The sequence below is a fragment of the Egretta garzetta genome, unplaced genomic scaffold (genome assembly GCF_000687185.1).
Source record: "Egretta garzetta isolate BGI_Z169 unplaced genomic scaffold, ASM68718v1 scaffold354, whole genome shotgun sequence".
NCBI lineage: Eukaryota > Metazoa > Chordata > Aves > Pelecaniformes > Ardeidae > Egretta > Egretta garzetta.
In genome coordinates, this window is record NW_009259593.1 from 4,519,668 (window position 1) to 4,541,057 (window position 21,390).

The 21,390-nt window shown below is 37.6% G+C and overlaps 1 protein-coding gene across 1 annotated transcript in view; it reads right to left on the bottom strand.

The window, feature by feature from the left end:
• PCDH20 (protocadherin 20) overlaps window positions 1-7,445 on the bottom strand; it is a 65,224-nt gene extending 57,779 nt beyond the window's left edge. Inside the window, 1 exon segment of the mRNA XM_009638065.2 lies at window positions 6,886-7,445. Within this exon segment, the coding sequence (XP_009636360.2) occupies window positions 6,886-7,445 (560 nt within the window).
• Between the last annotated feature and the right edge of the window lie 13,945 nt (window positions 7,446-21,390).

The window sequence follows — 21,390 nt, forward strand, 5'->3', positions numbered from 1 at the left end:
CAAAAGGCACATTGCATTAGAAATCACTTGTGAAATAAATAAAACTCCAAATGGCCTAGACAAGTTTTCACCTGAAATTGCACTCAGTACTCATCATGGTATTGAGAACATTATGGCTGTTCCAGAGGTCTGTTTACCCCATAGAAATGGTCACAGCTAGACTCTGCTAGAGAATGAAAATGCCTTTCAATATTCCAATAGATTTCTAACTAAAAGGCAGTCTGACTTTATTAAGAATGCTTGTTACAAGACAAAATCTTGACACATTCTATTTCATTTAAGTTTTTGGTGTTATTTCAAGAGCGATGATTATGGTCCATGAACAACATTCAAACACAAAGAAATTCACTCAACGTAAAGAACATCTACAGCATTCATGAAAGAAGAGACAGCATTAGATAAAGACAATCTGTGTTACTGAAAATGTTAACTCAGAGTTTCATGTATATTGAGAACTAGCCCCAAATTATAAATGAAAGAAAGTACTAAAGGGTGATTCTTTCAGACAGGTACAATCATACAGAAGAAGAGTCATTAATCAACCTTAGTCATTTAAAGCCTTTATGGGTGATGTGGAAAGACACTAAATGTCATGCCATCAAAACAGTTAAAACTTGTTAAAAACTTGCACACTTTGTTGAAATTGGTGGAGGAGTACCCAGGGACATAAACTGGAAATACAAACATTTAAAAGAAGAGATCTGAGATCGTTCTTCAGATACTCAGTGTCTGTCTGTAGCTTTTGGATGGACTTGACCGGCACCTTGAATGGCACCTTTATCAGCTCTGTTCTGATAAAAATTAAAAGAAATTACAACATGCTCAGTTAAGATGTGAAGCCATAAGAGGATGCAATGGACACAATCTAAATTGTCTTCTAAACGCTGCAATTTCTCTCTAATGCTCAAGGCACATTCAATAAACTCTATAGGATGCTCTGAAACCATCTTGTTAGTTATTTTGCTTTGATTAAAGATTGTCAAATAGGACTGATTAGATTGGTACAGGCTCTTTGAAAGTGGGTGGATACGAACAAAAGACGTAGGAAGTAAATGAAAATTTGTGAAAACTGGCCTTTACCAGCAGGTAGGTAAATTGACTTTTGAGGCAACAGAAAGCTGGAAGCTAACAATAATAATAATTAGTAAAGCACTGTAATTTCTTCTTGAGTTGCTGACCTTCAAAGATTAACAATAATTTAAAATTTAACAGTGCAAAATAATTATAATTACAACTCCATAACAAGATAAGCAGTTTTTAGGGTGGGTAAAACAGTTATTTCTTAAATGCTTGTGATTGTTTTTCTAACATTCTTACCACGGAATATTTTACAGTTTTGTCTTAATACCTTACTCAGTACATTGCATGGTTGATCATTTGTTTGAGCCTTCTGTAAAATCAATAGAGTTCCTTAAAAGATGCCAAGACCCACCTATGCAGAATTGTTTAGAAGGGCAGGCCTTAGCTTATAGGCAATTGTACACGCATGCCAATTTTTAATTTTATTTTACTTCCATTTAAGTCAACAACACCAGTAGAGGACCTTTTGTTACATTTACAGAGTATTTATTTTAAATGTATTAAAACATTCTCTCCTCTGGTTTAAATTAAATCTGGATATTAAAATAATTTCACTGCAGACTCTATCCAAATGAATACTAAATCCAGAATTTGGTCTAACATGAAATATAGTCATAATAAACCCAAATGCTTGTGGCAAATAACTGGGCTTCAGATGTTATTTAAATAACATTTTGTTTATGGATGAGAAAAGAATTGCATCTGAGATTTCCACTAGTGACCATCCTCAGATGTTCATGAAATGAACATATGAAATAAGTGTTACAGAAACCCTCTAGCCTGCCAAGAAAACCGGATGAATTAAGACTCAGTTAAGGACCAGCACTTTTAATTAAGTTTGTCTGGGATTTTTTTGGCAGACTGGAGCTATTAGGTTTTATGTTTACCAGTGTAGTTACCACATACAGTCACTGTTAGTCTGCATACTAAACCTCCCTGTAAAATTTTCGTGGAAAAAAATTAGGTGTATTTGCACAGAAAACACATCTGTAAACAATAAAGCTTCTGTTGCATTAGCTTTCTCCTCTGTCCTTCTCAGAGATGCCCAAAGACATCTGTTTGTTGCACAGCCTTGAAAATTTCAGCTAAAAGAAATAGGCTTTGCTTAGGTATCCAATAAAGGCGCAAATGTGTGCGTAGAAATGGTAGACTTGACAGTAAATGGACTACAGCTGGTATCATGGTTTTGTTTCATTCTCAGTGATAAACTCCTATTTTTTTTTTCTTGGTGTATATAACCCAGAAATGGGCAAAAGATTTTGATTGTGTTTTTCCCCAACATATGCTCTTGTACTGAATTTTTTATGCCAGCCTCGAGTAAGTTTTTAAATATATTATGAACCCTTGAAAACCTGATTTATAATGAAAGGTGATACATAGCAGCATCCTACCTTGGATCCTTTTAAACCTCTTAAGGTTAAATCATCTTTTTAATTATTTTATTGCATAAAAAATATCAAAAGTATCTAATCCTTTGGTTATTGCCCAAATAAAACAGATTAAAGATGCTGATTCTTCACTGCTTACACTTTATTTTATCATCTGTTATTATATGGAGCAGATAAGAAATATAATCTTTCTGATCATCTCTTTACAAAAGTGTGGTAACCCCAAAATCCCAGAACCTGTTCAGCCAGAAAGGATTTTTCATACTCAAGATTTAAGGTAAGGTTGCACCTCAGTCTTCAGCCTGGGAGGCTGCTGTGTACTGCTCTTATATCTGTCTTAAGGCTTGCTTCAGCTAGTGACTCAACAGTTTGGTGATGGTGTCAGCTGTTGCCTTTCAGCTGAGACAGCTGCATGATTCAGAGAATATTCCCCCTTTCTGGTTCACTGCAAAGGCAGAGGTTAGCTAGGCTCACCTGAGATTTAACAAGGCAGTTTAGCTTTCCATGGGAATGGGAGAGAAGCACTCATGCAGGCAATGATGAACTTGGCTGAGAAGTAGTAATTAATAGATGTGTTTCCATTGATACTGTGACAAATGAAAAGAGTAGCTTGGGCCCCTCAAGTCCCGTCATGAAAGTACCGCATGATCCCTTCATTATCCATGCATCCTGTGCTGTTTACACTAATATTTTAAAGATGTCTTTAGAATAAATTAGCCAGTAGAAATAAAAGTGGCATACCAGTCATCGCGCTTTCTCTTAATTACAGCTTTGGCTTAGAGACATAAATTGAACTTCAGACAGTCACTGAAAATTGAGTCAATACAGCCAATAGTTTCTAGGCCTCATTGTCTCTATACTTCATTGCAAGTGAGACACCTTTGGCTGGTCAGCTGAAAACCTCTCTAGACACCTTGAAATACGTTGATGAATGGCTCAGTTTAGTTGTCTAAACAAGGCTCCTATTGTCATTTCACACACTAGTGCATCCAGGATATGCACATGGGGTAGTAGATAGGACACAGGATGCTTGTGAAACCTGTGCCCTTCTGAGTAGTATCTGATGGCTATGTGAGAGAATTATGAAGAATAGCATGCAATACGGAGAAGTTAGCTTGTTTGCAATCTTAACCTTTTCATTTTCTGACATTGTGATCTCAAGAGTACTTCTAACTTAAAAAAAAAATAAATAAAAGAAATCAAATAAAAAAAGCATCTATGATTTAACCTTTATTGACTGAAGGAGGCAAAAAAAGAGATCAGAGTTGGCCAGTCTATCTCTTTGTAAAATCATCCTGTGCCCAGGAATATCATTTAGCTTAACGAGAAGGACGTGTATAGCAAGAGCCATGAAGGGGGGAATCTGATGCAGACACAGCAATATGTTGTGTGAAAATGTGAGCAAGAAATGAGAAGTGGCTGGAAGAGAGATGGGCAATTAGAGGTAAGTCCGCCTTCGTGAGTGATGTTTGTTGACAGCATGTCCACTGATCTGAACATATATGGGTTTATTTATTTAAAAAACACGTGCTTGGACTAAAAGACCTTTTCCCTGAGTTGCAATAGTAGAGGCATTTTTAACATATCAGCTTTTTTTTTTCCCCTCTGTCTGTATAGTTACCTTGATAAGTCCTCCATCATTGTATAGTTAGATTCATTGTCTTCTCTTAGACTTCCATTTGCCAGTAAGGATTTTTAGGGACAGGTATATTCATAACTGCCTGATGGAGACAATATATTATATTATTGTGTTAAAAAAACATAAAGCATGGCTTTCCATCTAACTTTACATAAAGGAATCTTCATTGTTTATTTTTCATTGATTTACTAAATTAACAAGATTATTTAAACTGTTTATTAGACAAATACCTTAAAACTTTAGTCAATTTTTCCAGGAACCCCGTAAGTGTTGCAGAGCAACATTTCAGTTTATTATAGAGGGAGCTTTTCCTTGATGTCAAGTCAGCCCTGAAAGTTAAGAATTAGACAGACATTGATGTTTCTGGTTGTATTCCTATGGCTGATTGTGTGAGAATGTGTCAGATGGAGCTCTGTTTTTACTTTAATCAATATTACAGAGCCTTTCTATATACGAAAGTTAATATGCATTAATTGCACTTCACATTACTTTTGAAATTCCAATCTGAGAATCTGGGAGGTAATATTACCTCATACACATAGGCCCCCCCTCCCTCCCAAATCATGATGTTTTTCTCAAGCTACAGAATAGTAAAGTAGCAATACCGGGATATAAACAGAATAGGCACTGTGCATTTCTGCTATCTGTTTGTAAGACCAACAGGAAAGCAGTTTGAGGGAAATCTGTTGTGCTTACCCTACTGGCACAAGATTTTATAGAAGGAACTTCTCCTTTGAAAACTTAGGATGTCCTTGCTACCAACATTTTCCAGAGAAAGTACTGAGGATAGGATGCTTAGTTAAGTATGCAGTAATATATTTCGTGGAGTCTCAAGAAGTAGAAATAAATACATACATCAATCAGCTACTCTTTTCGTGAGGCAAAACCCAAACTTTTTTCTATATAAGCTTATTTCTGTTCTTAATATGTCCTTGACCTTTAAGATAGTTTGAGGGTCATTTTACCCATAACAATAAAAAGAGGCTTTAACACAAGAATGAAGACAGTAGTCTCTTGTGCATGGTAAAGTACATGCTGTTCCTTTGCCGCACAAGAAGAGTAGCACGATCATGAGTCATGAATGCAGGCTGAAGCCATGTGCTGCATAATGCTTGCTTCTCGTTTCCTGCGACTCCCTGGTTAGAAAGAACTTAAGAAAGCAACCCACATTGGTCCTCCAGTTCCACAAATATTTGGTTTTGGATACATAACAGAAAATGTACACTCAGATGGAAAAGGTTAATGTGAAACAACTACTTAATTAATTGCATAATCATCAATAAGTGATTGGTAACTCTCTGTCTCTGCCGCTAATGGTGCTTTTAGTATTCATCTTGCACATAGAGCAGTACTGGACTGGGTACAGCAGAATGTTTTTAATGGCTTTGTCATCTGCAGTGAATAGAATTTTCTGCATAGAAATTCAGAACATTCAAAAGCGAGAACTTGAACTAGTTAAGACATTATTAACGCTCAGAATACTGCAAAAGGAATAAAAGGGGGAAAAAATCTAGGTAATAGAAAATCTGCCAATTAGAAAATTATACAGGAATCAAGAATAAAATCTTGGGCAAACCTCAGCCTAAATAAAGTGCGAAGTGAATTCTACTTTTCTGGAAAGAACTTAAAGTGTTTCTATTATCATTCTAAATTAACAGAAATATAAATAATCACATAAAATAAAAAGTATAATCATCTCCTTCACATATTGCACACATGAATCATAGAATCATAGAATCATAGAATATCAGGTTGGAAGGGACCTCAAGGATTATCTGGTCCAAGCTTTCTAGACAAGAGTACAGTCTAGACAAGATGGCCCAGCACCCTGTCCAGTTGAGATTTCAAAGTGTCCAGTGTGGCGGAGTCAACCACAACCCTGAAGAGATTATTCCAATGGTTGACTGTTCTCACTGTGAAAAATTTCCCTCTTATGTCCAATTGGAATCTCCCCAAGAGTAACTTGTATCCATTCCCCCTTGTCCTCTCCATGTGACTCCTTGTAAAAAGGGAGTCTCCATGTTCTTCGTAACTACCCTTTAAGTACTAGTACACGGTGATGAGATAACCTGTAAGACTCCTTTTCTCAAGGCTGAACAAACCCAGTTCTCTCAGAATACCCTCATATGGCAGGCTTCCTAGTCCTTTGATCTTCTTGGTGGCCCTTCTCTAGACCCCCTCCAGCCTGTCTACATCTTTTTTGTATAGCGGGGACCAGAACTGTACACAGTATTCCAGGTGCAGCCTGACAAGCGCCGAGTAGAATGGGATAATGATTTATTTGTGCTGGTGATGCCCTTTTTGATGCAACCTGGCATGCTATTGGCCTTCTTGGTCGCAGCAGCACACTGCTCACTTATATTGAGCCTCCTGTCCACGAGGACCCCCAGGTCCCTTTCCACAGAGCTGCTCTCCAGCCAGGTAGATCCCAGTCTGTGCTGCCCTCCTGGCTTATGTTTTCCCAGGTGCAAGACCTTACACTTGTCCGTATTGAACTTCATATGGTTCTTGTTAGCCCACTCTTCCAGCCTATCCAGATCTTCCTGCAGGGTGACTCTCCCTTCTGGAGTGTCCACTTCCCCACTCAGTTTGGCGTTATCTGCAAAATTCACCAGGCTACACTCAATCCCATCATCCAGATCACTTATAAAGATATTGATTAACATTGAGCCCAATACTGATCCCTGGGGGACCCCACTTGTGACAGGTTGTCAGTTTGAAAAAGAGCTATTTACCACCACCCTTTGGGTGCGGCCTGCCAGCCAATTCCCCACCCACCACACAGACCACTTGTCTAGGCCATAATGTATCAATTTCTCCAGGAGGAGGCCATGGGGAACCGTGTCAAAAGCCTTGGAGAAGTCCAGGTATACGATGTCTACTGCTCCCTTCATGCCAACCAAGCAGGTCACTTTGTCGCAGAAGGCCACCAGGTTTGTCAAGCATGATCTGCCCTTACTGAAGCCATGTTGGCTTTTCCCAGTCACATGCTTCATTTGACTTGTGATGGCCCCCAGGAGGATTTGTTCCATAACTTTCCCAGGGACTGAAGTAAGACTGATGGGCCTATGATTACCCGGATCCACCCTTGAGCCCTTCTTGTAGATAGGGGTAACATTCACTTTCCTCCAGTCCTCTGGGACATCCCCCAGTCTCCATGACTTCTCAAAAATTATGGAGAGTGGCCTCGCAATGACATCAGCCAGCTCCCTCAACATGCTCAGGCGGATAGCGTCAGGGCCCACTGATTTATAGGGGTCAAGCTCCTGTAGTAATTCACATACTAACTCTTCCTTCACTGATGGTGGGTCTGTGTTTGGATCAACCTGGATTTTCATTCCCAAAGCCTGGGACCCAACAGTGTTGGTAAAGACAGAGGTGAAGAAATAAATGAATGAATGCCAAACCAATTTAACATGTGATTGTAAGAAGAGAAAATCGTACATAAAGTAATTGAGAAGCATTCTTTCCATGGGTTATGTTTTTCCATCCATAGTGCGGGTTACACTTTTCTCACTACTATGTAATCATCAGTCTTGTGAAATGGAAGGAAGGAGATGGTTTCTTTATCTAGTCATTACTATCTCTCTCTGCCTGAGTCAGACCCTCCACAACCTATAATATAGAAAGCAATGTTTAATCCTAAAGCCAATGGAGAGAAATTATAAAACTTAAGGTGTATGACAAATCATGTTACAGCAGTGTTAGACTGCAAATGTTGAAAACAATCCACGGTCAATGCTGAGGTTGAAATGCATAGTCACAATGAAAGCAAATGGGAAGTGCTAACAAACTGGGATCTATTCCCTTAAATAATAGCTATCAAACTCATAATTGATGCAGAAAATCCTTTACATTTTCTTGTGCTCATATCCCTGCCTGTAATATTGTCTTTCATTCCAAGACAGGTTGTACAAGCTACTAACTTAATAAACCCATTTAAAGTGAGAATGATGTTTGAGAAAGGGCAGAAAACCCCTGATCTGATTTCCATGGATACATGATTTTTCTAATCAGATGTGAAACTACAAAGGAGCCCAGGAATATGTGTTTCTGTTTTGTGATGCAGCTGAGCCTACATACTGCACAAAAACAACAGATACAATTTTCTGACTACAAAAATGTATGTGTTTTATGGGAAATTTTTAAACATTTCTGTGACATAAAAAGAAAAATATAATTTCCTCATTTCATTACTGAAGACTTTGAGGAATGTCTGTAAAAGTCACAAATAGATTCTTCGTAAGTTCGAAACATCTGAAAGGTGTGGGACTGATCTTAGAGAGGTTTATTTTCAGGAGTACTTGTACACTGAGAAATGACAGCATTAACAACATAAATGAATCTGAGTGATTCATGTAGCTGTAACAAGTTGCTGCTTTAGTTCATAAAGAAAGGAAAGCAGCTACATATTTCCTCTTGCATCACATTACACTGACTTTACTCGAAACACATCCTTTGTTGTCTAGTGAAGACAGAAAATAAGAACACAAAAAAAATTTTCCTTTCAACTTTGATATTCACCTGTTATATCAAATGTAAAAACTACACTTCTCTTTATAACTTATGGGTTTGTCCTTTCTTTTTTGTATACCTGTGTTCATGCAACTAAAAGATGTAAAAGGTTAACAGTCCATAGCTTCACATTCCGCGATTATTATTTAAACTCTATACTAGGTCTTCAACTGACATTCAGCTGATAAAATACATGAAGCAAGCAGAGCTACAGTGATTTACTTTAGCAAAATATTTGAATGTATATCTTTGAACAATTTCACTGGGTTAATTTAAGCAGCACAGTGACCAGCAACTGGATTCAGTTTCTCATACATCCGCTTATGGTGCTCATAGGTCCGGCGTCATATTTTCAGCATCATGTGGATGTGTTGCATTAACTGGGGCTTGTCAGGTGGCATTAGCCATCTTTGGGTAGCTGAACTGAGCCCTAACTCCATAAAAACAAGGCACCTAGGGACTGATTTGCTGCCATAGAGAGGTACCTAGGCATTTAGGATGTCTGACTGTATCCTGTCCCATCTGCTGGTGCCACACCAGGAGATCTCAGGTCTGTCATTGTCCTGTTGTCAGCCTCCTGTGGATATCCTAAATGGTGTGTCAGTGTCACTATATACCTATGGTGACTTAACTGAATTCTAATCTAATCTACATTAATTCTCTTTACTTCCTTTGTAGACAGTGCAGAGACAGGTAATTCCAGATGCCTATTCATCCCATCCTAAGATACGTAGTGAAGAACAATTGAATTAATTTCTGATTTTTTTTTCCAGTGGAGGGTGTTTAAATGACCAGATAAAAAAAGATGAATTTTTTTTTGTGTGTATGAAATTAGATGGAGTTTCGCCTTAAAAGTTTGTTTAGCCTCAACAGATGCTCCCGTAAGCTACGTAAGAAAACTCAGTATTAACTGATAGACCTTGCAAGTACCACTGAAGTTAATGGAGAACTGGTATTTCACACCTGTTGAGGATTTCTTCTATAAACTTATTAAAAATCCCCTATGTTTGATCCCTTATAATTTGGCTATAATCAGTACTACTCTGTCATCCTCAAAGCAGAGCTTCTGTCTTCTACAGTATTAAATGCATAATAAAACACTAGCCAATACACACAGACAATATCTAGTGAAATACCTTGTTCATATTTTAATCTTTTCTCATCTTTTATCTCCTCCTGACCCTAATAATTCTTCCTATTCTTTTGTAGAAGTCCAGAAAAAAAACCAGTCTTTTCTAAGTATTCATGGAATAAGAATATTTAGATGTCTGCAGCATGACATGCAGGCAGGTGCTCCATTGCTGTATGGATCACGTGTATTTCCCTCCTAGTCTGAGCTGTTAACTTTTTCCATCCTGTCTCAGTGCATTGATCCTGCATTAGTTCTTCAATACCCACAACAATCTGTAGGCACCACTGCTTTTTTCTAATCCTCCACTTTTACTGAATATCAATTTACCTGTTTGCAGTTTTTTGTGTTGGATTGTGGTTTGGATTTTTTTTTTTGTTCCTCAGGAGAATTACCTGGGTTTATTGCATATTGAATTCTCTTATCCTCTACAGATTGATGATGTCTTAGTTTATTGAAATAAATTTCCTGTTTATTATCATTGGAATTTGTTCAAGTAAAGACTGCACAGGATCTTAATAATGACTACTATGAGCCAGAGCTGTATTATAAAATATTCTATGACTTAAGTATTAATAGATACTTGGGTGTTTATCTGCTTCTTAAATATATGGGAACTTGGTGCCAAAATGCATTTCACATTTTGACCTGCACTGTGTTGCATTATTTCTTTGTGCTCTGAGTATTTTCAAACTGAATACTCTAATTGTTTTTCTTGCCATATGGGATATTCTGTTTGCACCTGCAATCTGTAGTCCCAGTCATTACCATGATATTATAGAAAACTATATGTTATTTGGCTGATTAATACTTTTTTAAACCGTCTCAGTCTAATATATTTTTCATTTATTAATGGCTTTTGAAAGTTTGCAGGCATTTTCATGTAACGGTGTTCTTTCTTAGAAGAACAGAAATTATGTATTCATATGCTAACTGGCTAGTGTTTAAAACAAAGAAAAAACAACAACAACAAGTCTTTTCTAAATAACTTCATGAACAAATGCTAAACTTTCCAAGGAAGTACCAGGATCATTCTGTACCTGATGATCTGCTGTCATTAGAATATTCATTAACTCTACCTACTTCTCAGCTCTAAGTTGAGATGCTTTAAGTAAGTATAGTCATCATAGATTTCCCATATAATCAGTGAATGGATGTATGGACAGTGAGAGGATGTCAGAAGAGAACAGTCAGACATCTGTGAGAGATCTCTCGTAGAGAGTTTATTTGTGACTTCATAAAAAAGCTAATAAACTCAATGGCAACTAATGCAGCAGCTTGAACATGTAATAATAGCTGGGATGCAACCCAGAGGCTCCTCATCAGTCTGTTCTTTGTCTCTATTTTTAAGAACCCAGTTGTAAATATTCCCTGGCTGAATATATGTAAAATTTGTTTATTGGAACCGTCTATGTCTACCAATTTCATAATGAAGAACATTCTGGAGGTGTGGTTTTTTGTTTTGTTTGGTTTTTTTGGAGTTAAGGAGACTGTCAAAAAGAGATTGAGAATCTGAGACACATTTAAAACCAGGATGTGAAATGTTTCCTTTCATATAAACTTTATAATAGAGTGTGCTTCCCAAGCCAGTGTCATAATACTGTAATAGGGCATAGACTTTACTAGTGATTATTTTCCAGGGGTCCTTTGATATGGTACTTTTGATCAGATGTGTTTTATTTTATATTAAACAGGAAAATTGCTTCCTATACATGCTAAACACTGGAAATTCCAACGATGTTTGGACTTCAAGGCTTAAAAGGAAAACCAGTATTATCAGCTATACCAATACCTTTAGTCACAGGTAAATACTTAAATCTAGGTTATTATTATCTAAGTATTATAAAAAAGCATTTTCCAAAGATTCCATTCCTTTAAAAAGTTATATTAGTTTGATTTACTAGAAAAAAACCCTGAAAACTAGAGGAAAAAAAATGTGTACATACATGCACATCAATTCAGAAGACATTGGAAACTTTTAAATATTGCAAAATCTTTATTGCCAAATTATTTCCATGTGGAAATGAAAATCTTCCTTTTTCTTCCTGTTCCCACACCTGAGACCTCTTTGTTTCTTTATTCCCTGACATTAAGAAAATAAAAAAATGAAATGCATATGGTGTGTTCTATGCCCCATCCTCTGTCTCTCATGTGAGATTTAGAGAGGGAGTAGTGGGCAAGGCCCCCATCCGACCGCCAGCGGGGTAGTGTACTCCTGCACGTATAGGCCCCTGAGGGTTCCTGTACTTATAAAGAGATGGGATGACAGAGGAAAGGCAAGTAAAGGAGGAACTGTTGTGTGCTTATGTGTTAACATGTCATTGTCCTGGTATCAGCTGGGACAGAGTTAATTTTCTTCCTAGTAGCTGGCATAGTGCTGTGTTTTGGATTTAGTATGAGAAGAATGTTGGTAACACACTGATGGTTTAGTTGTTGCTAAGTAGTTTTTACACTAAGTCAAACACTTTTCAGCTTCTCATGCTCTGCCAGGTGCACAAGAAGCTGGGAGGGGACACAGCCAAGAGAGCTGACCCAAACTGGCGAAAGGGGTATTCCATACCATACAGCATCATGCTCAGTATATAAACCAGGGGGAGTTCATGGGGGGGCAGCAATCACTGCTCAGGACAGGGTGGGAATCCGTCAGCAGGTGCTGAGCAATTGCATTGTGTATCACTTGTTTTGTATATTTGTTACTATCACTACTAGTAGCACTACTACTACGACTACTACTACTACTACTATTTTTTTTTTCACTCTGCTGTTTAATAAACTGTCTTTACCTCAATCCACCTTTTTTTTTTCTTTTTTTTTTTTCCAGTTCTCTTCCTCATTCCACTCGGGAGGGGGCAAGTGAGTGAATGGCTGTGTGGTGTTTAGCTGTCAGCTGGGTTAAACTACAATGACCGCTCATTTCTCCCAGCACAAATAGACTGAAACAGTTTTAGTACTTACTATCACTGTGTTTCCTCATAAGGAACATCTTCCTGACCTCTGTGGCAGTCTTAATTTCCTCTAAACCTAGAACTAGAGCTTGCTGAAGGAATTTACACTAAAAATACTCAGTGAGAAAATGGGAAATAAAAATTGCCTGGTAACTATATGTTTGAATGCTATTTTGAGTTCAAAATAATTAAAGCAAACAATTAAAGAGAGCTTGAGTTTTGAAATCAAGAGTTCTGATTTCTGTAGAATTTAGAATGAAAACAGTTATTTCGGTATGTCCAAATTCGCTTTGATCAAAACTGCCAAAAGTTTGTTTCAACATTCCTATTTGCAAATTTCTGGAATGCTCCAGTTCCTAAAACAATTGATATATAGACTTGCTATGCCTAAAGGTCAAAATTATTTCAGGGAAAAGAAAATCCAGCTTTTTAGAATAATTTTGAATAACAATGTTCATTTTCCAACTATTCAATTCTGTAGGAGAACTTGCTATGTGAAGGAAAGGGGTCATATTCTGGATGTACATAAATAACAGTAGTTCCACTTTTATTCAAACTTCAGAGCACTTAAATAGGTCAAAGAAGATAACTTTTGACTTTATCACACATTAAAGTTGTTCCTAAAATAGGTGCTAAAGGCCTCAATTCATACCACTGTAAAAGATGGTTGTTATTTGTATAGTCATCCAAAATGTGGCATATGATATCTTCAGATACTTTATTCATACAGGAAAAAGTTGTGGACACAGATGGGAAAAAACGTTGAAGATTTCAGTGACATGGAGGCTGAAGCTGTGACCCAACGGTCAGAGAGGAGTTGTTTAAGTGGGTTGAACACATCAAGTGGCACTGGAGAGTTTCCCGAGAGAAAGTTTATAGGGAAGTTCCACCCTGGGCTTGGAAAAAACAGAACAAACCATTGATTGTATGACTACCAACAGAAAAGTTTGTCAAAAAAGCTCTTGCAAACAGACAACCAGCATCGTGGTTATCTGAGCAACCTAGAATGCTTTAAAAATGAGACAGTAAGATCCTTAGGTGGCATCCATCTTCAAACTCTTTCACCTCTGCCTCTGAGCATGTGAAAAATGCAAGTGGCGTGTTAGAAACTGAACATTTCTTACTACTAGCAAACCCTTACATTATAATGCTACTTGTTCTTCTTAGTCTGACTGCAGAGAACAGAATAAGGACTGTGGCTCAGATTAATATATTTTTAACTGTGCTCACTATATATATTTTGAGAAATAGCCAACCTGTATGTAATGGTCAAAAAGAAGTTCAGAAATACTGGTATAAACATTCAAAAGTACCAACCAAGGAAAAAGAAAATCTTGGTATGATATTTCTTCTGTTTCATTTTTTTATACACTTTTAATTGCAAATAAGAAGCCTATTGAACTTCTGTACACAGACAGACTTAGGAACACAAATGTATGAGTGACTGTACAACTGCATTGTACTAATTCAAAATATGTCTTAGAAGAATGACTTTTGCAAGTATTTTCAACTCCATTTGGGTCAGCTTCCCCCTGGTTTTCTTTGCTTAGAGAGAGATCCATACCACCATGTCATGTTCTAAAAAAAGAAACAGTAACAGCTGAGCTGTGGCACAGTCACCACATTTTTTCAGCCACTAAGAATTCAAAAAACCACAGCAACAATAATGATAAGAAAATGTCTCAGGGTCCAGATCCTAAAGGAAGTCTAAGACAAAGCGTTATGAAATATGGAGGTGGACGCCCAGCTAAAGAGGGCGTGGCAGGCTGCCCTACACTGAATAATATGGATGAGACATCACCATTAAACCTGTGGCGAGGGATGGCTTCTTGGAGCAGATGCATTTAAGAGTATAGAGGTAGCCAAAAGTCTTCACTCATGTTGTTTCCCACAGAAAAAGGAGGTTTTTCTTTTCTGGGAATGAGCACACTGGCCATTTTAGCATATGTGATAGGCCAATATTGAACATCAACACCTGATAGAAGATCCTGAAAGAAATTGCAGTAACCTAAGGAAGGCAGATCCTATTTCCCTTGTATAATAAGGCAGATACTTATTATACAGGTTTAGAAGAAGTTGAGACTTCTTTTTTTAGTTTTTATCTCTTGTGGATGCATATTGTCTCATTTGCAAGGTGTTTAAAAATGACAAATGTTACAGTGTACGAGAATGTATAATTCATGCAAAAAATTGCTGGAATCCTAAAATATTACCTTGATCACTTCTAAAGTATCAGTACTTATTTTTTTCTAGTATCATATTTTGCCTAATTGAAAAAAAAATTATAGGTATTTTTCTTCTAATCCTGTGTCTTTTATAAAGAGGTCATGAACATTCTGTGATACTCCAGGGGATTAATAATGATTATGAACTAATAACGAAATATCTAGGAGGTTGCTGGCATTCTGTCTTCTTTCTATCTAATAATCACGAGTATATGTCACTAGAAAAATGTACATCCTCTTGTGCTGTTCTACTTGAACATTAAAAGCAACACAAATATACAACAAAAGAAAAAAAAAGCTGTCATAAAGAAACCCCAAACCTCAGGAAACGCAAGTTTCCAAAACATTGAAAAGCTCAACCAAATAATTATTCTTATTCCTCAGAATAATGACCTCCTGTGTGACTCTAAAATAACAGAAGTGGCAAATACTTTTCCTGTCAATTGCAGAGTCTCTAGTGATGTGTCTTAAAGAAGTGTTACCAGAGTGCAGGACTGCAGAAAGCAACTTTATTGCATTGATAAGCTGTGGGGTAGGGCAGAAACCCCCCTTGATGATTTAAAGGCAGTCTAGGCCATAACTGTGCTGGTTTTGACTAGGAAACAGTTGGAACAGCTGACCCCATATGACCAAAGGAATATTCCAATACCATGTGATATCATGCTCAGCAATAAAAAGCTGGGGAATGAAGAGGAAAGGGGGGGATGTTCAGAGTTATGGTGTTTGTCTTCCCAAATAACTGTTACACTTGATGGAGCCCTGCTTTCCTGGAGATAGTTGAACACCTGCCTGCTAATGGGAAGCAGTGAATGAATTCCTTGGTTTGCTTTGCTTTCATGTGCAACTTTTGCTTTACCTATTAAACTCTCTTTATCTCAACATACAAGTTTTCCTTTTACCCTTGTGTTTCTCTCCCCTATTCCACCACAGGGGGGAGTGAGCAAACAGCTGTGTGGTGCCTAGTTGCCTGCCTGGTTAAACCACGACATATAAAAATTTCCTTCCGTATATCTAGTCTAAATCTACCCTCTTTTAGTTTAAAGCCATTATCCCTTGTCTTATCACAACAGGCCCTGCTAAAAAGTTTGTCCCCCTCTTTCTTATAGGCCCCCTTTAACTACTGAAAGGCTGCAATGCAAAGTCTCCCTGGAGTCTTCTCCCTGGAGCTGAACAACCCCAACTCTCTCTGTCTTGCTTCATAGGAGAGGTGTTCCATCTCTCTGATAATTTTGTGGCCCTCCTCTGGACTCACTCCAACATGTCCATGTCTTTCCTGTGCTGAGGGCTCCAGGGCTTGACAAAGTACTCCAGGTGAGGTCTCCAGGTTTTAGATGATGATGAAAGAAATTTTGTAATGAATTATGAAAGGAAGGCAGTATGAAGTGCAAATATAACAAGGAAAACATCCTTGTATATAAATCATGTAGAAATAGCAGATAACATGGCAAACCAGTAATATTTTGATCTTTAAGAGCCCAAAGGATATGCCAATGTATACTGATTTTGGGGAACTGTATAACTGATATCCTGGGGCGCATTAAGAGAAGCATGGCCAGCAGGTTATCCTCCCCCTCTACTCTGTCCTAGTGAGACCACACCTGGAGTACTACATCCAGTTCTAAGCTCCCCACTTCAAGAAAGATGAGGAACTCCTAGAAGGAGTCCAGAGGAGAGCTAAAAAGATTAGGGGACTGGAGCATCTCCCTTATGAGGAAAGCCTGAGGGAATTGGGCTTCTTTAGCCTGAAGAAGAGAAGCCTGAGAGGGAACCTCATCAACACATACAAATATCTTAAGGGTGGATGTCACGAGGACGGAGCCAGACTCTTCTCAGTGGTGCCCAGCGACAGGACAAGGGGCAATGGGCACAAACTGAAGCATAAGAGGTTTCAGTTGAATATGCAGAAGAACTTCTTTCCTTTGAGGGTGACGGAGCACTGGAACAGGCTGCCCAGGGGGGTTGTGGAGTCTCCTTCTCTGGAGATATTCAAAGCCCACCTGGATGATGTCCTGTGCAACCTGCTCTAGGTGAACATACTTTAGAAGGAGGTTTGGACTAGATGATCTCCAGAGGTCCCTTCCAAATCCAACCAGTCAGTGATACTGTGATTCTGTAATTCTGTGAATTGTGCAGAAGATTTCAAACAGCAGCAGGATCTGACTTTTCTGATAGCTGACAACAAGATTAGTGGAAGTAGCTACCAAGAAACAAATCTCTATCAGATGCTTAAAAGACAGGTTGTACTGAAAAAACCAAACCCAACAACAAACAAGCAAAGGAAAAATAAGTTCCTCAAGAGGAATGGTTGAATGTATTGAAAATCTGCCAGACATAATAATAGAGAAAATAAATTTATGTATATTTATCTACAGTAGCAAATAGTAGCTCTGTTTTTAGTTTTAATGTCGGCTCATAATGCAGTTTAGGGTCTAATGCTATTTTGACGTAATAAAGTAAAAAGTAGAAATTTATTATATTTGCTAAGAAGCATACTACAGTCACTGTGGAATTGATAACCAAATGAGGTGTTCCCTATATAAATCCCTGAAGTGAGTATGATTGTAGAAAATTTACAGGAGTTATGCCTGTAATGTGCCCCACCCCCCAGGCACTAGCAGGGAGGGGAAATTTTAGTGAAAACCAAACATATGGGAAATTAAGATTATATAAACACACATGACTGTGTGTGTATGTATGTACATTTGACTTTATGCAAATTTTAAACCAATTATAAATATATAAAAATTAATTCTTAAAAGTACAAACCCAAGTTTCTAACAGAAAAATTCTACCCTGTTCATGATACACCCAAGTCTGGCTAGACCTCTAGGTGGTAATGACCTCTAGGAGAGGTTATGAAAGTAGTTAGGTATACAAACTTACCACCTCATTTTAAGCATCTTTTCTACTATTAACAACACAAGAGGTCCTTTCTTCTCCTGCCCCTCCCCCTCCCCCAAGGAAATTAATGGTGGAGATATACAAATATCCCTCCATATTTCTAGGTATCTAAAGTGAATACACAATTACTGGAAAACTAATTGGTATCTATTGCTTTCTTGGGAGCAATGTTGAACCTCTGTAAGTTAGTGCTTCTAGGCATGCTATTAAACTGGGATACCAGCGTGACAAGATGCTCATGTCTCCTTTTGAGTCATGATGAGTATATTCCATAATTTTAAAAGGGTATTTCTGAATTACGTGTTACATACAGACCTCAACCTGAACATCTTAATATTCTGAGAGAAATAATTACCTCTTAGTAGCTTGCTCAAATGATTTTTAACAGGAATCACAGAATCACACAGAATTACAGGATCACAGAATGGCAAGGGTTGGAAGGGACCTCTGGAGATCATCTAGTCCAACCCTCCTAGAGCAGGTTCACCTAGAGCAGGTTGCATAGGACATCGTCCAGGTGGGTTTTGAACATCTCCAAAGAAGACGACTCCACAACCCTCCTGGGCAGGCTGTTCCAGTGCTCTGGAAGCCCTCCATGGTTTTCTTGAAATGACAATTAGAAACAGTAACTCAAGTTGACACATAGCAAGTTTCCTGTGTGCTTTCCTTAGGACCGGAAATATAAGACAGGCAGATGAGTGAAATCTGTCTGTGGGATATATGGCACATATGAGACATATGAAGATTTGAAAGTTTCTACATATCCAAAGGCTTCTTACTAAAGCCATTAACCTTGGAGAAGTGTGACCAAAGAAACAAAAGTTACTAGAGGACTGTGGTGGGTTTAGGATTTTTTTTGTTGCTCAGTAGCGTGACTGTGTGACTGTCCTTGATTGTCTGTGTTGTCCAATTTGACCGATGTTTCTATCTGAGAGGATTTTGTGTCAATTTAAGAAACACATTTTATTAGTCAGGATACTCAGTGCTCAGTTGGTAACCAGTTTTCTACATTTATATTTAATAATCAGTCAACACCACTTAGGGAATGAGAGACTGAATAAATGAAGATTCTGTATGCTATAAAATATTGCCTTCTTAGAACAGTGGCTCTCGTTTTCACATCAAATTTTGTTAAAGTGAAAATATGTCATATTCAGTATGACAGTGGAATTCTAAATTTTATTTCACAAGTCAGCAGAAAAGTTTTAGTTAAGCCTGCAACTTTGTCTTTACATAGTGAAATTTTGCAAACATTGAGGGATTTCTCTTGCTTTTAAAACAGATTTTATTTTTGGTATATGTATTACAATGCTGCTGTAAAATTATAAACCCCTTCCTAAAATGTTTGACTGCTATACTTTTATCCTCAGTATATCAGATAACATTTTTTATAAGAAATACTGGACAAAATAGTTTAAAATAAATGAGCAAGAATGAAAATAGTGCCATCTGCTTGCTCAGCTTGAAACATATTACTACTTAGCCTAGCCAGTAACGTACTCATGATTTTACAGTGGATAATTTATTTTCTATTTGCAATAGATTTCTAGGGAAAAATTCCATAGTATCTCCTAAATGAGTTACAATTACTGAAGGCAAATGAATAAGAAAGATTGAAATAGATTCTGGATGGACAATAGATTTACAGCAGCACAAAATGCATAACTCTGGCTAAGCTTTGTGCCAAACTTCAAATAGTTCCTAACTGGTACTTTTATTTCATATATAGAATGTCTTAAATTGGCATGTCTGTTAATTAAAGATTATTCTGTCCAACTTGTTTTAACTCATCACCTGTGAAGGAACAACTAAGAAAGGCTACCAAAACAATGCTTTTAGGTTTTTTTATGCTAAGCCGATGCTTCAGGAGGAATAGTAGACAACTCACTGTTGGATTCCATCTGTTGCAGTTGGATATCTGCAGGCTGGAATCTCTGGCTATGATTGGCATTGTTTTTCAAATTGACATAGAGCCCTGAAGACATTATGTTGGCTTCTTCTGAACAAGAGACCAGCTGCAGAACTCTTCTGTAATCACACCTCACCATTACGCTGCAACAGAGGACTAAATCAAGGTAAAAAGCCTCACTGTGGTAGCTAGAAAACAAACACGGAATTCTACAATTCTATGCAGAAATACTCACGGTCTGGCCTTTGACAAGGTTGAATGGGTAGATAAGCCAGGTGAAGCAAGTTGGAGAGAGGGAAAGACAAAAACTGACGTGAAAGAGGAAAGTTACTGTATGCTAAGCAGCTTTCTCAGCACAGTTCTGTGTAGATATTGCCAATGAGGGTGCGTTATAGCATGGCAACAATCCTAGCTTTCAGACTCTTTGGGGGTGATATAAGAAATGGTATGAGAGTATTTAGAAGGAATTTGGGTTGGTGAGTGGTGAAGATCATATGCACTGTGAAAAACTGGGAAAACCCAAGCAAAGATTCATTTTACAGAAACCCTACTGCTAAAACAAGAGTGGCCCAGAGACTAAAAAGAAGGCAGCCATGCTTCTGAAATGGCAGTTTTTAAGTAACAAAACCAAAAGGAAATTGAATGTCCTAAACCAGCATTTCAGCATATTTAAGTTTACTGCTAAGAGGGTAGAGAAATAGGCTAAGGAATTTTAGTATTTAAGACTGCTGGGGAAGGTTGAAATGTAAAGAAAGCCCAAGCAAGTCTCTAAAGCATACATCTATGAAAGAAAACCTGAATGTGATCTTTGTATCACAGCTTTATATAGACATAAGTGACAGGACCCTTCACTGTGGCCAGAGCATTGAGGTGGATCTGATTATGTATTTTCCTCTAAGAGTCCACCCTGTGCAGCAAAAGAGCTCCTAAACTGCAAATGTCAAGTTTTGTTAAGACATAATTTAGAACAGCAACCTTCTAACTGAGGAATTTTCCCTGGGTAGACAGAATAAAAGTAAAAGACACTGAAAACAAAGCCCACCATGTGTGCACTGCATTCTCTGGTAGCTTCTGTCTTGGTTGTCTAAAATCAAAAGCTTTCCTTCTTTTTTGTTCCTTTTTTATTTTTAAAGTTATACTTTCCCCTGCCCCCATCTGTGAAATCTTGTAGGAAATGCTTCCACGCTTCATTATAGCTCTTCATGAACTGGATGACTTTAACTGTTGTCTACAGATGATGGAATACATTTTCTGATCTGAATTAGACACTTTTCTAAAACTTAATTGTCTAGCATTACACAGTACTTTTTAGACTGAAAAGTTCACAGTAAAATGCTGATATTATTTTTAGGAACTACACCACTATTCCTAATAAGTCAGAGTTGAAAAAACTATCAGTAAAGAAGCAAGTCTTTTGCATACGGATGACAGTTAAATAGATTTCTGCTTCACTTCTGTATATTCTTTTCTATATACATAGAGAAACAACAGTTTCTTAATCTAATGTTAATTTTGGATGTAGCAGAAATACAGGTTTTACTTGTATGTTATCATGACCATTTTCAAACTGAATTCAGAAGAAATATTTTCCACTTGACATACGGCGTGGTCCTATTTCAATGGTTTTACTAATGTAGTTGATAGACATTTTAGCATGAG